Raw genomic sequence first — 19487 nt, 5'->3', positions numbered from 1 at the left:
ATTGCGCTGGCGTACGGAATTACAACCATGCGTTTCTTATCATCTTCGGTTTTAGGACATTGATGATTGCTTAACTTTACCCCATGTACCATAGGTAAGTTACCTCGTTTCGATTCAAGCATGTTAAACTGCTTTAGCACCTTTTCAATGTATGCAGCCTGTGAAAGACCAAGCAGTCTTCTTGATCTATCTCTATAGATCTTTATACCTAGTATATAAGCTGCTTCACCAAGGTCTTTCATGGAGAAGTTACCTGATAACCATACTTTCACCGACTATAGTAGAGCTATGTCATTTCCCATTAGTAATATATCATCCACATATAATATGAGAAATGCAACTGAGCTCCCACTTACTTTCTTGTAAATGCAAGCTTCTTCGCAATTCTATTCGAAACCAAACTGTTTTATGGTTTCGTCAAAATGCTTGTTCTAGCTTCTAGATGCTTGCTTGAGTCCATAAATGGATCTCTGAAATTTGCAAACCTTGGTTGCATCCTTTGATGTGAAACCTTCAGGTTGCATCATATATACATCCTCAAGCAGGTTTCCATTTAGGAAAGTTGTTTTCACATCCATTTGCCAAATCTCGTAATCGTACTGAGCAGCAATAGCGAGCATTATTCTGATTGATTTGGACATGGCTACTGGAGAGAAAGTTTCGTCATAATCAATTCCTTGCTTCTGACGATATCCTTTCGCTACTAACCTAGCTTTGTAGGTGCTAACCTTTCCATCCATATCGGTCTTCTTCTTGAAGATCCACCTACACCCAATGGGTTTTATCCCTTCGGGTGGATCAACCAAAGTCCACACTTGGTTAGTGTATATGGAATCCATTTTAGAATTCATGGCCTCAAGCCATGCTTTAGAATCTGGACTGGTGAGAGCCTCTTCCTAGTTTTCGGGTTCGTCGTCTAACACGGGAACCTCATCATCATCTCCCACTAGAAAATCGTATCTAACTGGGAGTTCATGAACTCTTTATGATCTACCAGTAGGTGGTGGCACTTGAGTCTCATTTAATGGGACTGCTTCGGGTTCCTCAACCGCCTTTGTTGTTTCAGCTGGTGTTTCTTCTTCTTGAACTTCATCAAGTTCAATCATGCTTCCCTTTTCTGTTTCTTCGAGAAACTCTTTCTCTAAGAAGGTTGTGTGCTTGGATACTATTAATTTCTGATCATCTGGATGATAGAAGTAATACTCCATAGTTTCCTTAGGGTATCCTATGAAGAAACATTTATCAGATTTAGAATCTAGTTTATCTGATGCTATGTGTTTTACAAATGTTGAACAACCCTATATTCTCATAAATGAGAAAGTAGGTTTCCTACCAATGAACAATTCATATGGTGTGGAACTGGCGGATTTAGTTGGTACTCGATTTAGGGTGAAGAGGGCAGTTTCTAAGGCATAGCCCCAGAATATCTTTGGAAGTAATGTTATGCTCATCATAGATCGTACCATATCTAGTAGGGTACGGTTCCTCCTTTCGGATACACCATTGTGCTGTGGTGTATAAGGAGGTGTCCATTGTGAGCATATCCCACATTCAGTTAGATAATTCAGAAAATCATCCGAAAGATATTCACCACCTCGATCGGATCGAAGTATCTTTATTTTCTTTCCTATTTGATTTTCTACTTCATTCTTGAAGCATTTGAATTTCTCAAAAGCTTCGGACTTGTGCTTCATCAAGTAAACATGACCATATCTAGTATGGTTGTCTATGAAGCTTATGAAGTATCTGAATCCTCCTCTTGCTTGGACTGACATAGGACCGCATACATCTGAATGTATTAATCCTAGAGTGTCTGATACACGCTTGCTTTTATTGCTAAAGGGTGTCTTTATCATTTTACCTTTTAAACAGGCTTCGCATGTTTCCAATGATTCACAATCAATTGAATCTATAAGCCCATCTTGATGTAGCTTAAGCATGCATCTTTTGTTTATATGGCCTAAACGACAATGCCACAAGTAAGTCGAATTATCTAGCTTATGTCTTTTGGTATCAATTGCGAATACAGAAATTTTATCATCTAACACATAAATCCCATTTAGTGATATTCCTGAAAAATAGAAAATCCCATCTCTATAAAACTCGCAATGTTTGTTCTTTATTGAAATATGAAAGCCGTCATCAACAAGACAGCTAATAGAAATAATGTTTCTGGACATTTCTGGAACATACAAACAGTTCCTTAAGTCTATTACAAGCCCAGAGGGCAAACTCAAAGCATAATCTCCAATAGCAAGCGCAGCAACTCTTGCTCCATTTCCTACTCGCAAGTTTATGCTTCCCTTCTTCAATTCCTTAGTCTGTTTTAGTCCCTGCATATTCATACAAATATGAGATCCACATCTGGTATCTAATACCCAAGATTCAGACTGTGAAATTGTATTTATTTCAATATAAAACATACCAGATGTTGAAGCACCGTCTTTTCCATTCTTGAGGGATGCTAGGTACTCCTTGCAATTCCTTCTCCAATGCCCGTCTTTACCATAGAAGTGGCACTCTCCTTTGTGCTTCTTTACTTGCTTCCCCTTAGTGGGCATGGCCCTCTTTCCTTTCTTGGGATATTTAGGATTGGGAAAATTCCCATTCCTCTTCTTTGATCCCTCTATGACAAGGGCCTGTATTGCCTTGTCTTTTTTCATATTAGGCTCAACTGTCTTGAGCATGTTTGCAAGCTCTTCAAAAGAGGTTTGCAAGTCATTCATCTGGTAGTTCATTATGAACTGTTAATAACTCTCTAGGAGTGATTGAAGGAGTAAGTCCACACTTAGCTCATGATCCATCACGAATCCAATACTAGAAATCTTGGTAATATAGCCTATCATCTTGACACAATGTGTCATCACAGATGTGCCCTCTTGCATCCTGCAACGATATAACAGTTTTGATATCTCGTAGCGTTCTCGCCGATTTTGTTTCCTAAACAACTCTTTCAGGTGCACGATGATGGAATAGGCATCCATCTCCTCATGTTGCCTTTGCAATTCTGATGTCATCGATGCAAGTATGATGCATCCCACGTGATCGTCATCAGCCTTATGCTTCTGGTAAGCATCGATCTCTTCGATGGGAGCATCATCAGCCGGGGTAGGGGGTATCGATGTATCAAGTACATACCCTATCTTATCGAACTTCAAAACAATTTTGAGGTTGCGATACCATTCGGTGAAGTTTGAACCGTCAACTTGTTATCGGTAAGTATATTTTGTAGATTGGTTTTAGTCATGATTTTAGGAGTGTTTTAATTTAACCTGAGAGTGAGAAAGAGTAAACATATGTTATTCATTTGCTTTAAAGTACATCAATCTAAAATTATAGGTCTTTTAATTCATTTTAAATTGCTCCCACTATTTTACCAAATTAATAGCCCTCCATATTAATTCGAAGAATTTCACAAATCCTTTAGTGAGCTAGGATCCTAACTCATGAAATTTCACCTTGAGTTTACTCAACAAGCTAGTCTCATTTGTTAGGTAGATTCATACAATCAATCACATCAACAATGTGATTCCTAGGTTATTGGGTGACTAAGCAATTGTTGATTCCTAGGTTATTGGGTTACTAAGCACATTAGTAACTAATATGTTATTTATATTAATCACAACTATATTGCCCATTAGTTTATGACAACATGAGTTTACCCATCCAATTATCATAATCTAATTTAAGTATTACCCCATATTCATGAAAAGCGATTTGCGATAATTCAGGTGTTACCATAAGACCACGAGCTTGAGTTTACTCAACAACCCAAAGGCCCCTAGTACTGCCGGTTGAATTATAATATTAGGGAGGGGCAATCGATTTTAATAACTTGCTTATTTACTTCACTTTTAATTAGTGAGAGATTTTTATTTTAAGTCGCATAATCTAACCTACTCTTGATTTGCTTTAGCATAAATCAGACAAATACATTGGCGTTATGGACATATTATCTAAATTATTCCGTTGAGCTAGAAACGGAATAAAAGGCCAAACCTAGGGAAATACTAACTATTACATATTTCTCTTTAGGTCCTCCGTCTTCTCCATGGCGCCTCGAAATTACATCAATATTAATTTCTATACTACTCAAGAAAACTTCAATTAACTTGAAGGGAATTAGATGAGAGGAGAAATTACAATAGATAGTAGATAGGCAGGACACGCATGTCCTATTTCAAAAATACCAAAAGACTAAATAGAGGGTCCAAATATGTCCATAACTCCAAACATACATAGACTCAATTAAATAAATTTAATTGGTTGATTACATAAAATATTTATGTAATATTTAGGTTAATCACATTAACTTGTCAAATTAACTTTCATCCAATTTTAATTCTATCAGTTTCGTATCTTCTATATTTAATCTAATTAAAATGTAACAATTACATATTCCATTAATACAACTATACAAAAACTTTTGTTATGCATATCCCGGTTATTTTGTTTAATTCATTTAACATCTTTGATTTACAAATAAGTAAAACAAACTTTTAAATAAATTCTTTTATTCGATAATCAAAACAGAAAACTATTTATTTCTGAAACTTATATATATATATAGATATATTTAAAACTTATTTTATTTTAAAACAATTTTAAAACAAATACGCCCTCGGTCCAGGCCCGTGACGGGCCCGAACTCATGGCTGCTGTCGTTTGGCAGCAGCCACGCATCTGGCACGTAGCTGCCTTGCGGCAGCGGCGGCCAGCCGCAACCCGGTTGCTGTCGCGAGGCAGCAGCCGCGGAACAGCAGCTCGGGTTGCGCCTCACGGCGCAACCCGAGCTACTATTCATATATATATATATATATATATATATATATATATATCAGTTTTAAAACGGTTTTAAAACAATTTTCAGAAAATAAGAAAACCTTTTAAAGATTTTCTGTTTTATCTTTAGAATTAATAAAACTAACTTTTTCAATCTAACTATAAAACTAATAGATTTCGTTATAATGATTATCAACCAAAATAATTAGGAACATATGCATAATCAATTTTAATTAACAATTAATTAAAACTTATTTATCTTTAGAATTAATTAATCAAAATAGTTTTGTTAATTAACCTAACAATAAATATTTATTCAATCTGATTGAAAAACCTTTTAATTTTCATATATGAAATAACGGATTTAACGTAGGCTCTGATACCACTGAAGAAAATAGGCAAATGTTTGGCAGCGGAAATATAAAAATTTTAACATATTTCCTTTAACCAAGATCCGTTAATCGTTATTTCATATAAAGAGGGATAGAAGGAAATACCTTTTGATGTTCTATCTACTGTTGCAATCGAAGTGTCCTCAACTCTTACTCCGAGTTCACGAGCACCAAACAAAAACACAATTCAAACAAAGTTAGAACTCAACCGTATAATAGCAACCAAAGTAGATTGCCTCTAATTAATCAACACAAGATCAAGGAGTAAAAGAAAGAGATGAAAATCAATTGATCGGAAGCAAGCGGTGAACGATGATCCACTACAGTAGAGGGTCGAATTCACTCTCTCTGGGATTGCTAGGGCTGGCCAAAATTTACAATAAGGGGGGTATATAGCCTCTTCCATCTAAACCGTAGTCAGATAGAATTAGGTTACTGAATACGAATTTAATTCGGAATAAAACTCTTATTGTTATTATCTATAATTATATTTAAATATAAAGATAATAATAACTTATTGATAGGATAATATTAGAAGAAATTTAATCTCATTAAACCTCCTAACTTATTTATCCTATAATTAATTTAATTCATAATCATAATCTAATTATAATTGTTTAAATTAAATTAATTCCTTTATGTGTTTATAACACATAAATCGCCCCTCCCCCCTATGCTACTGGGCCTTAGTGGACTGAGTTGGGCTTCCGTCAATTAATTAACATATGTTTCTCTTTTGGGTTCCAAGTCTTATGTGTGACCCATTAGGTTCTTATCGCTTCTAGCTGTACACAACTATTAAATTAATTTTCTCAGAATTATATTTAATCTTTGTATAACGGAATGAGTACGCGAACTGTGATTGGCAGATCTGAAACATTCCCTCAGAGCTATAAAAAGACAGGTTGATTCTATCGTTGACCTTTCCGTATTAGTTACAATATAATTCGATCCTTCATCAACTACATCCTTGAACAGAATCTTATGACTATGGATAATGTCAAGTCATATATAGCGAGACGTTCATTTTACTTGTATAGGCCGAGTTAACTCCAATTAGATAGGTTAAGTGAAATCTGCATTTCAAGTCTTAAGCTATCACCTTGCAAGGATTTAGAGTTATATCTTCCACAGGCGATCCTTGGACATATCTCCTATTTATCAGGAGTGACAAATGCTCAATCCAATGTATAACTATCCTGCAATTACTTCCTGTGACACCCAACGTCTGCCGTACACACCCCAGAGTCATCCCTGTTATGGATCGTGTTACAACAGGATCAAAGCATCACATTCCATAATCCAGAATCACTAATTAACATTCCTTTGAGTCTTAGGATTACTTATATCTATTAATACCAATGAGATGAACAGGTGACAAGGATAAATCTACCCATCCTGTTATCTCAAGTCGGGTCCCCAATCCTAATGAACTCCTTTCATTGGATCCATGTAACTGTCCAGATATCTGCATATCTGAAGCTTGTGAGATTAGCTCTCTGTCTCGACAGAAAACATTGTTACATGCAAGTCTCAACAGTGTTATGTCAATCCTTATTCAAAACATATCACTTGACTTGGGGTGGATTTAAGTTTATTAGTTTATTATAATGTTTCGTCTCACTTCATGCTTGTATGAACACTTTATAATCACTTTAAATAAACTCAAGGATTTCCTTTTATTAGACTTATTTAGTTCTTTAAAAGAGGTTGCCTTTATACAGTTATGGAACAATATCTTATTAAAACAAATGACATAAAGAACAATTCATTTACATTAGGTTTATATCCTGGAATAATTGTCTATAGGACACTAAACCCCAACAGATGAGGCCGGTTCGTGAGGTATTTCCTAATACTCATCATTTGTTGTGCACATGGCATAGTAATAAAGATGTGGTGGATAGAGTAGGCAAGTTGTGTGGATTGAAGGTTTTTGGTGAAATTTTTAAGAATTCCAAATGGAAAAGTATAATTGAAGCCCCGACAGTAGCCGAATATGAGGAGGCAGTGATAAGCATGAAGAATACTTCTGCCAAATGGCCTCGTGTGATAGAGTACGTGGAGACCACATGGCTAGTGCATAAAGAGAAGTTCTGTCGAGCGTGGACGAACAAGGTGTTGCACTTAGGAAACACCACAACCTGTAGAGTGGAGAGTTCACATGCACAGTTGAAGCAGTGGTTGAATTCATCTACTGGTGCACTCGATACAGTGTGGGTGAAGATGCACAAGGACATTGAAGCTTAGATCGATGCTATCAAGTAAGACAATTATTCTATTATTTAATATAATCTTTTAAATTGTAATACATTAGTTATAGAATCATTTACTGTATATAACCAGATATTCACTTGAGGACTCGAGAAGAAGATCTGCGGTGGCTCACAATAAAGATCCTTTCAAGTAGCTCGACTTACACATTTCACATTACTCTTTGCGTGTACTGAATGATGAAATAGGGCATATGCGCGGATTGAGTATGGATATGGTAAGTGAATGCGGATGTGTGTTGCCCATAACTCATGGCCTTCCTTGTGCATGTGAACTTAAAAACTATATTGATACAACCACATTGGTTAGTGTGGAGCGCATCCATCCTTTTTGGAGATCTCTTGCGTTTGAAGGTTTGAGTGACATACCATTTACTGGTCCCGCATATGCTGACGGGTCTGAGGATCATCGGTTTTTTCACTCTCTTATGGAAACGGTTGAAAAATTAGATCCTTCAATGGTGCATAGCATATCGATGTACATTCATGATCAAATAAACCTGGATCAAAGTAGCTACAAAGAACCTGAGGTCAAAGACACTGTAGGGGGTAGACCAAAGGGGAATTCATCAACGAAGCGGAATCTTAGTGCATGGGAGTACAGTCAGGGACCACGAGGTCGTGCACAGTCCTCTCCTTCGAGGAGTAGTCGTAGTCGAGGCTGAACCTCATCCTCATCTGTACATAACAACGAGATGTCGGGTATATTTTATTCTAGTAATATATATGTTAATGTTAAAGTAAATATATTATCGCTCACGAACTTCATATATTCATATTTTCAACCAGATTTGATGCAGATATCGGCGGTTACCACCATTTACATCGGGTTCAAGGACTCATCGTACCATTTATTACTGGATACAATGATGTTGTAGCAGATGGTAACTGTGGATTTTGTGTTTTAGCCAATGCCATCACAAATAATCAGGAGGAGTGGAAGCTGATTAGATTGCTTATAGAGGTGCGGGCACACCGTGATCTGTATGTGCCAGTGTTCTGGAACGGATTAGATGCTGTCCTCACGTGTATTAAATTGGTAGGAGCGGGTGTGGTGAGTCCCACTGGATGGTGAGTCCGGATGACTTATATGATGTTGCATCTGTATTGAATGCAGTAATATTCCTTTTTACTACATCACAGTTAGGACGTTGCACTATACTGCCGATGCGTTCGGACGATTGAAGACCACTGGAGCGAGAGATTGTGATTTGTCATTTGGGGAGTTATCAACACTACATACATCTTTATTTAAGACCTGGATTTTCAGTGCCTCCCATTGCCACCCAATGACATACATTTCGTGATCCGAGTGTTCATCACTTGGACAATATATACGCTGAAAGGAGAGCGGCTTTATATTAGTTTTATATGTTGTAATTAATAATATTTATTCATGAACTTATATTATTGTTACTGATTTTAGTTAAAAACGTATGATATTTATAGGTTTTAAGTACAATTGTGTAGTTTGAGCAGGTAACAGGTATTTACGGGTTTAATCGCCTCACCATGCGGACGGGCATATGGCTATCACGCCCTACCGTGTGGTCGGGCGTGATAGCCACACGCCCTACCGTGTGGTGGGACGTGTGGCTGTCACGCTCGACCACATGGTGAGGCGTGATAACCATACGCCCGTGTGACGGAAAGGCAAAAAAATAGTCTTCTCACCCCCAAAACCCATGAAAGGGCATTTTCGTTCTTTCACGGGGCTGGGGATGGGAAATTGGGGCTGAATATAACAACACCCTTTTCTATTTAATGTACATAATATTACAAATATTTTGTTTTATTATCATATTTCAGGTCAATAATACAAATGAAAAAGAGATGTAATTACTTGTTGCAAAGATCTTTTTTAACCATTGTAAACTTGCTTTGATTTTTATGCTTGCTAATGTTTTCATGCTTTGAGTATATGTTTGTTCATATTTTGCAGTTGAATTTCTTTGTATTATTTATTTATTTTTCCTGATCTTAGGTCTGATTGGTTAATTATTTTTTTTTGTTATAAACACTCATTTCTTTAATGTGCTTTACTATATATATGTTTTTTGATATTTTTTATTTTCACAGTTAATTACCGACGAGAATATTGGCATGATATATCCATTAGAAATAATCACCGGCCAAACTTCGGTCGAAAATATCCGATCGATGTTTGAAATTCACCAGAAGAATTCTCAAATCCAATTTGGGTCAGAATAGTGATTCGTTGGAGAGACCAATCTTGGATGGATTTTTGCACATCATTGACGGAACTTTCCGTCGGTGATCTGCGTAATTCTTGTAGTGGTCGAAACCTTTAGGTGGATCCTCTCTCAATTAAAGCTTTTTGCGTACGCTATGACTCGAATTCAAAATCTAGTTTAAGCGACTTGAAGTTCTTAACCATTCAAGCCAACCGTAATTGGTTATGTTATTATTATTTTTAAAATAATAAATAATTAAATAAGTTTATAGTTTAATTAAGTCAATGTGTTGCACATTATATATAATATTACTTCACATTTATTTTAGTTTTAGTTAATAAAAAATTTTAAAAAAATTAATTGGGCAAATGAAGTACTTATTTTATTTTATTTTTAGCATATATGAATAATTTATTCAATCAAACATTATTGCATAGTCATTTTTATATAATATAATTATTAATATTATTAAATATTAATATCTTAATTATGTGAGCAAAATTTTCATAACAATTGTATAATCTAATTTCAAAAAAAATACCTTTAAAAATTAACCGTTAATTAAAGAACAAAATAATAATTTTATTTTTTCAAAAAAAATTATTAAATCAAAGAGCAAAAATAATAAAAATACATATAATAAACTTTCAAATGTACACAAAAATAAGATTTTAAAGCCTGATGAGATCAGTTTCCTTAAGACAGATTTCGCTGCAATCCACAATCGTTTCTTAAGATATAACAAACGGTTGAGTCAAATTTTAACCTCGCTTGTCGAATTTTCACTAAAAATTTAAGAAATAAGACGAAACAATCGAAACATATGTTCTCGAAGTTGAAAAAAATGTAGCACATAGAAAAAAATTTAGATGAATCGTTCATGAGTTTTGAATAAGTCAAAAATCACTTTTCTAGGAAGATTATTGAAAAAAAATCCTTAATTAATACATTTAATGAAGAATTGATCTTACGTTAATTAATGACAATTGATATCATTGTAAACATTAAAAAAATTACAAAATTAATGATGAACATTAATTTCATTTAATTTAATTAATAAGATTTAATTCTTAAGTAACCATCATTCAGCTTTTACGTAGAAGAAAATTTGTTGTTCCAATTAATGAGATTTAAGTCTGAATGATGGTTACTTGAGAATTAAATCTCATTATTAATGAGATTTAATTCTCAAGTAACCATCATTCAGCTTTTACGTGGAAGAAAATTTGTTATCCCAATATGGAAAAAAATTATTTTTAGTATGTTTTAATTTATTATGTAATAACATTTTAAGGTGCGTGCAACACATATTTAGTATGCAACTTTTTTTTTGCAACAAGTGATTAATTGATTACATTTAAGCAAGTTGAATAGCTATAAGGACCTTTTAAACAAGTTGAGATGGCCCTTTGAAATTTTAAGAGGACAATCGAGCTTTTTCGAGTTCAGAAGGTAAATAATATATTAAACCATTTTAAATAAGTTGAAAGAGCCATCAGAACATTTTAAGCAAGAGGCCATCAAAACCTTGAAATAATCAAGTTTTATTGGACAAGTTTAAAGCCAACTTTTTTACACATGGACATTTAGTGATGTATCCCCTTGGAAAAAGGATCTTTTTTAGGTTAAATTTTTAAATATATAATGTCATAAAAATGACATAAGAGAAATGATATATATATATATATATATATTAGGAGTAATGAATCAAAGCTTTCTTAAAAAGAGCAGAAAACATGGCAGGAAGTATTCAAGAGTTATCTCTCCATGACTGCTTAAGTCCAAGTCCACAGTCCTTGGTTAGCATAGAAATCCATGAACAGCCTCAACCTCAACCTCCAAATCCTTTCACTGATGATTGGCTTCCTCTTACTGAATCCAGAAATGGAAACTTCTTTTCTTGTGTTTTCCATTTGCTTTCTTCTTCCTTGGGATTTCAAGCTCTTCTTCTTCCTCTTGTTTTTTCTCTTCTTGGCTGGTACGTTTCTTTTGTACTTTTATCTTTACTTAGCCCAATATTTTCTTACTTAATTACCACAAACAATATTAAAATTCTATAATATATAGGCCAACAAATCCCTAAATTTTATTATAAAGTCTGAGAATATCAATCAGATATTTTGTAGACCTCTCTGCAAGCTAAATTATAGCATGCCTCATCGGGTTTTCTTAGCCAAGACATACCAAAAAATAAATTAACACCTTCAACCTTTTTACTTCCAGTTTCATCATTTTTTTACTAGAAAAAGATCCCAACAGTTGAAGAAAAAAATGATTGTATTATTAATAGAGATAATGAAAATGAGATATTAAATACAACTTAGGATTTCCAACCTGTAAACCCATAAATATTTCGCATTTAATGGAAAGGACAAAGAAAAAGTTTGAAGGACATATTTGTTGTTATTAACAGATTTTTAGGGAAGCCGTTTGGGACTTAAAGTGTTGGACACTTTACAAAATTTTAAAGTAGGTGGAACTTTAAGTCCTAAACAATGAACTACTCCAAAGCCAACTAAACTATGATATATATTCAAGTAGCTAAAAAATGACAGCAACCAAATATTAAAATATTAAATCACAACTTGTGAGGCATGTGTCTCACTACACCAAACTAATTGCAATACATAATTCCAAAACTTGGTTAGTTATAAGAATTTGATATATATTGTTAAATGTGAATTTAATAATGTCTTCCTTTAACGATAAATTATTGGTCTTGAAGAGGTTAAAGTTATATTCTATATTAATGTTTAACTTTTGGGGGAAAAAATGGAAATGAAAAGTGATGCATGCCCAAATGTCATTGTTTTCACTCCTTTTTTTGTTGGATTCAATTTGATTTTTTTTTGTTTGGTAACCCCGATGTTATTATAATGTCTAACTTTTCGAAAACATGCAACTTCAATTTATTTCTTATCAAATTTGGGTTTAACTTATCACACAACTAACTAGCCCAATAATTGAAACTAAATAGTTCCTATTATTATCATTCCTCGAACCCAAATAATTAGGATAAAAATGATAATAATATTTGTATATGTATATGTTGAAACATAAATATGGTGAGTGAATGAGTAATCCATAAAATAGTTAAGGTTATATATACATACAGGTTATGGGGAATTATATGTGTATCAATGGTATTTGGATGGCAGCTGTACACTACATGGCTTTTAGTCCATCTTCACGAAGCTGTCCCTGGTATCCGAATTAGCAGATACCTTCATCTTGCTATTGTTGCCTTTGGTTAGTATCAAATCTAAATCACACACACATATACATATATATATAATTGGATTCAGTCTTTTATTTGGATATTTTTACAGGTCCAAAGGTAGGGAAAATAGTTGCAATATTCCCAGTAATGTATCTATCTGGCGGGTCATGTGTGATAACAATAATAACAGGCGGTAGGATAATGGAGCTTCTATTTGGACTTGTATCTGATAAACCCAATTCCTTGAGTGGCACTGGGTGGTTTTTTATATTCACTTGCGTGGCTATAACTCTTGCTCACCAACCAAGTTTAAATTCCATCACGGCTTTCTCTTTTGTTGCTTCAATCACGTCTATTGCCTATTTTACTCTCATTTGGGTTTCAACCATCCCTCCTAATGCAAAACCTTCTAAGGTTTCTCATGCTCCATTACAACACGATATGCCTACAACCGCTCTTATTTTTAATGCACTTGCCATCCTCATGCTTTCCTTTAGGGGACACAATCTTGTGCTTGAAATCCAGGTAATTAACTATGTTTTTTATTCACCATTTGCAAATTTTTAATTAGGTTAATTCATAACGGTCTTTTTTTTTTTGAAGCAAAGCCACGAGTTCAAAAAAAATCACAACAGTCTTTAGACGCTTAATCAAAGTCACTAGTTCAATTCCTAGTGTACCAATAGATGTTTAATCAATCTCGTAGTGACTAATTGGATTTAGAGATAATGTCCAAATTCGTCCCCAACATATTTGGAAAAATTCACATACCCTAACATAAAAAATGCTAATTTATCATCAATGTTTCCAACATTAAGCAATTTAAGGTCAAGTAGTGTCGGAATCAGCTTTACTTCTTAGAGTATAAAAAATAAACTCATCCATATATAGTTTGGGAAATTTTTTAAAAAAAAATTCTCTTACCTGAGCCAAAACAATATTTTTTTTGGTCTGGGTAAAGACAAAAATAAAACACAGATCTCCAATTTGTTGATTAGCACACCGTTGAGGATTGAGATAGAACCACCTCTTTTAAGGGGTGCTTCTAGATGGCTGCAGTCGCATCGACAACTCGTACATTTCTGCCTCCATCTTTGAACCTAGAGGTCCAAAATTACTTCATATAGGGTTATCTAAATCAGAAATTGCACCAAATTAGAAAATTTAAAAACAAAATTCTAAAATTTCTTACCTTATCAGATATTTACATTTCGTCAGGAGTAAAGTTGGACCTTATTCTTTAATCTTCGGATATAGATATTATTTAACCCATAACCTATAAAAAAATGTATGTGTTTGCCCCTTAACCTATTATTTTCTGATATTCCGATATTGGCCCTAGCATATAGTGATCAATCACATTTTTCAATTTAGATTGAAATTAGCATGTGCCATTAAATCGTGCGTGAGATGATTGCTAATAAGGTGGAGAAGAATTTACTTGTCCAAGTTTATAAAAGAAGAGAAACAAGTGGTTTTCGGGTGTAAAACATTATATGAAAATTGAAACAACTACACATATTATCAAAATAGCATAACAACTGTGTTACAATCTAACAATCATCACATGTAAATATTTAACAAATTATAAATTCGGTAACTTCCATGTAAATTATACCAAAAATATGAATGATTGCTATAACAATCGTGTCTTTTATAGGTGAGATGTCAATATAACAAAACAACAGATTATGGCAAATGCACACATTTTTAATAGTGCTTAAACCCTTGATCTGAGTATTATGTTTGATGCAGGGAACATTACCTTCAGATTCAAGTAAGATAATGTGGAAAGCAGTGGTACTAGCATACCTACTCATAGATATGTGTATGTATCCCTTGGCAATACTAGAGTTCTGGGCTTACGGAAACCAGGTCACTTAAATTAAATTTCATCTGCTTTATAAACAACTTTAACTAAGAACTGCATTCCATATTCTAACAATTATATATGTGCTTCAATTTTATGGCAGATACCTAGAAAAGTAGGAACAACAAGCGTATTTTTGCAATTCTACCTCCAAAATGCGAAAAAGGTGATAAGATTCATAGCATACATGCTGGTATTAGTAAATTGCTTCAGTTCATTCCAAATCTATGCAATGCCAGTTTTTGACAATTTGGAGATGAAATACACGAGCATCAAGAATAAACGTTGCTCTTGCTTGGTTCGGACATGCATTCGCATATTTTTTGGAGGGCTGACATTCTTCATTTCAGTTGCTTTCCCATTTTTGCCAAATCTACCAGGCTTTATAGGAGGACTAGCATTACCTTTAACCTACGTTTATCCATGTTTAATGTGGATTTCAATTCAAAAAACCCCCAGAAATAGTAGCATGTGGTGTCTTAATTTGTTGTTGGCCTGCTTAGGCGTGGCTGTCACTATTTGTTCAGTAACTGCTGCGCTCTGGACTTTGGTTACAAAAGGCCTATCTGCCCATTTCTTTAAGCCTTGACATATCTAATTAACCCACACACACACCACAAGGTTCACACATCTTAGCTAGGATGTTGTAGATTGGAAGATACATATCAATAGTTGAGAATCTTGTCACTAGCTTACCTATATGTGTGTGTGTGCGCGCGCGGGGGTACGCTGGATGAATCATATGTAAATTGAACTATTAATGCATAAATCAAGGTGTTTTTGCGGTAATTCTATGGATAAAAAATTTAGGGACATAGAGTGGTATTTTTTACCAAATGTCTATAAATCGTAGTTTTACCATCTTAAACAACTGTCTAAATCATGTGTTTTGTTTCTAAAATCAAACTGTATAATTAGAAAACCATAAATATATGTCCTTGACATATTAAAATTCCTCACTAAATGTTCATAGGGTTCAAGGACCAACTGGAAAGATGTCTATACAGCTTACAAAATATGCTTCTCTGTTTCTATCTCGAGAAACTATATTTTTTACTTAAACTTGTATATTGCTAAGTGTTTCCCTATCACATAATGGTCAAATATGTATGTTATTATGCTCTATCTCAAATTTTGTCTCCAAACATAAGGATAATGAAAAGTTTAGCCAATCCAATCACGATTCAAACATGCACTTCAATGCCCAAATTTGTTGATCATACTTAAGTTGCTATCATAATGCACCACTTATGATGTTTCAAAGCCTAAAACTGCCTTCCCTGGTATGCCTTGATGAAAACTCACAAACTATAGACTTGCACACTATCTGAATTTCAGGCGCTAAGTATGATATTATCCACTAAATGATATTTTCCTATCAGTGTACTCATATGTTTTTGTACAAAATCTTGACTAATATATGTACTTTGAAAGTTATCCACTTAGGAGGTGTTTGGTTGGATAAAAAAAGCACTAAGGAATGGGAATGAGAATGAATTATTTTCTTTGTAAGTGTGAATTATTTTCTTTGTAAGTGTTTGGTTAAACAAATATTAACTTGGGAATGATAATCTCATTCCCCAAATATAAGAGTTATTGATTCCCTCCTCTCTCCATATCAATCATATTCCATTCCCATTATAATTGATTTATTAAAAAATGAAAAAAAGCAACCAGCATGCACATGATTTTTTACTTGTAAACCACCCACGATTTTAACCATTCATGTCATGGTATTATTTGCTTTTCAAATAGTTTTTTTTTTGTTGATAAATAGATGATACTTACATTATACTGTATTTTATTTATTTTTTAAACAATATTATATTTTATTTTATATACTAATTTATCTATATATTATATTCCAATTGTCTTTCTTTGAAATTATAATACGATTTTTTTATTTACAGTAATAAATAAATTATCAATAAGAAAACATTAATTTTATTTTTATATACTAGTTTTTTACACTAATTTTTCTTTATATGGGAATATATATATATATATATATATATATATATATATATATTTTTACGACAATTTACTATTTTTATATTTATTTTTTAATTGATTTTTTAATAATAATTTTTTACTAAATTATTTTAATCAAATATTGTATTTATTCCGATTCCGATCATTAAAGAACCAAACAGCTTCAAAAATTATTTCATTCCGATTCCAAATTGAACCAAACATAATAAATAAATAAATAGTCATTTCGATTCTGATTCCAGTACATTCCGATTCCGATTCCGTCACCGATTCCGATGTTCAAACCAAACGCCTCCTTAGTTGATTTCAATTAACAATTCATCCCCAAAGTTAATTATCACAAAATCTATAATATATTGCTTTAAATGTTTTTTTTTAACCCAAAAACGGCAATCTCATAAAACAAGAGGATTCGCATCCTCAATAATAGTGTTTAACAACCATTCCGGAATTTCGGAAGATACAAAATCGCTAGCATTGGAATAGGCCTGCCTAGCTACCAGATGTGCAGCCCTATTCGCTAAACGAGGAATAAATGACAAATTAAAATCGGGATTGGATCCTAAAATAAATCGACAATCATGAATAAGAGAGCCAAACTCCGAAATATCTTTTTTGCTCGATAGAATCGCTTCCACAACTGCTTTTGCATCAGACTCAAATTCAACATGTGTGTAATGCAATGCCATCAACCAAATCATGCTCGTTCTAAGTGCTAAGGCCTCGACGACTCGAGGTTCTTTAGAACTTGCAACACAGCTGCTGCTACAAAATAAAAAAGCTCCTGTTGCATCTCTGACCACCGCTCCCAACCCACAACACCCCTCCTCTATGAACAACGCCCCATCAACATTACATTTAAATGAACCTAACGCTGGGGGCTTCCATTTCGGAGGGGGAATAGGATGAGGAAGGGAGAAACTGGATAATACCTGCGGGTGTATACATGACGGGCCTGCTGCATCTGGCTGAACTGAATCTGACGCCTCAACCTGCTGCAGACGTCGACATGGGTATGTTGGGACGTTGATTTGCCGGTTCCGTTGCCGCTCCACGGGACTAACCGCCCTTGCGAAATGTTGCTGACGCTGCTGATCTACAGGTGGCTGGACAGAAGGAGCCGTGGTACTAACACTAACCCCTTGCTGGAACGCCCTCCAATCTCGGTACTCTTCAATTCCTAGCCGCCAACTTGTGTCCACTGGCCACCATTCCATATGCCATAAGACCCGGTTGCGATGATCCCAAATAGTCTTCAAGGCACAGCACATCCGGATGAGGTTGTCTTGATTTGATCTAGTCAGTTCACGCTGTTGGAAATAGGGCTAAGGTATAGCAGCGGAAATATAAAAATTTTAGCCTACTTCCTTTTAACCATAGGATCCGTTAATCGTTATTTCATATAAAGAGGGATAAGAAGATATACCTTTCGATGATCAATCTACCGTTGCAAACGAAGTGCCCACAACTTCAAAGGAGATGTAAACTGTTTACCAATCTGCCCCTATTCGAAACAGACCTTCCAGACCTCCGAACAACAATCCCTTCGGTGGAAACGTAGAAGAATATGTCTAGAAGCTACTGCCCAAAAATCGCGACGATCCGACGGTTCAATCTCCGGGAATCCTCGAAATAGTGAACTGACCTGATATAGGCGAAGAAAAACGAATTTCTCCCTTTTGATTGTTTTTCTTCTTTCGTGAACACGGTGAGGTTAAATTAGAATCAACCCTTATGAGATGTAACCAAAATAGATTACCTCTAATTAACCAACACAAGATCAAGGAGAAAGAGGGATGAATTAGATTAATCAATCGATGGAATGCCGAATGAATTCTTGTCCACGAACTTGGGGATGGGAATTCTTTTCTCTCTCTAACTAAGCAATTTCGAAAATCACTTATAAGGGGGGAGGAATTAGTGTGTCGAAATTCATTAGGGTAGGGGTATATATATTAGGTTGTATCTAAACCTAGTTAGATAGGAATAGGTCACTTAATAGGAATCCAATTCAGAATAGGATTTCTAATTATTATCTTACTATATGTCTAATATAATTAGGATAATAATAAGTAACCTAGTTAGATAATAATAGGAGCATATTAATCTAATTAAAACTCCTACTTTAATTATCTCTTAATTAATTTAATTCATAATCCTAATCAAATTAGGATTAGTGGAATAAATTAATTCCTTCCCTAATCATATATATAAATTTCGACCCCCCTATCAATGTGGGCCTTACTGGGCTCAATTGGGCTTCCATCTATTAATCAGATCCATCTCTCTTTTGTTTTCAAGTCTTATGTGTGATCCATTAGGTCCTTACTACTTCTGGCCGTATGCAACTATTAAATTAATTTCTTCAAGAATTATATTTAATCCTTGCATAACGGAATGATGAACAGAGCATGTTATCGGCATGTCCGTAATCATTCCCCCAGAGTCCGTTAAGAAGACAGGTTGATTCTGCCGTTAACCCTTCCGTATTAGTTACGGTATAATACGATCCTTTATCAACTACATCCTTGAACTGAATCTTATGACTATGAGTAATGTCAAGTCACATATAGCGAGACGTTCATTTTACTTGTTATTGGCCGAGTCAACTCAAAAGATAGGTTAAGTGAAATCCGAATTTCTACTCTTAAGCTATCACCTTGCAAGGGTTTAGAGTCGAGTCTTCCACAAGCGATCCTTGGATGTATCTCCCATTCATCGGGAGTGATAAATGCTCAATCCAATGTATAACTACCCTGACAT

At 34.4% G+C, this 19487-nt stretch overlaps 1 protein-coding gene across 1 annotated transcript; it reads left to right on the top strand.

The window, feature by feature from the left end:
- The first annotated feature begins 11365 nt into the window (after positions 1-11365).
- On the top strand, positions 11366-16177 carry LOC136223665 (lysine histidine transporter-like 7). The gene is made up of 5 exons (XM_066011777.1): positions 11366-11620; positions 12758-12891; positions 12972-13387; positions 14618-14737; positions 14836-16177. The coding sequence occupies exons 1-5, from the start codon at positions 11379-11381 to the stop codon at positions 15319-15321; spliced, it is 1398 nt and encodes a 465-aa protein (XP_065867849.1). The 5' UTR covers positions 11366-11378; the 3' UTR covers positions 15322-16177.
- Positions 16178-19487: the final 3310 nt, after the last annotated feature.

Source organism: Euphorbia lathyris, chromosome 3 (assembly GCF_963576675.1).
Source record: "Euphorbia lathyris chromosome 3, ddEupLath1.1, whole genome shotgun sequence".
NCBI lineage: Eukaryota > Viridiplantae > Streptophyta > Magnoliopsida > Malpighiales > Euphorbiaceae > Euphorbia > Euphorbia lathyris.
This window is presented reverse-complemented; position numbering and strand designations above follow the sequence as displayed.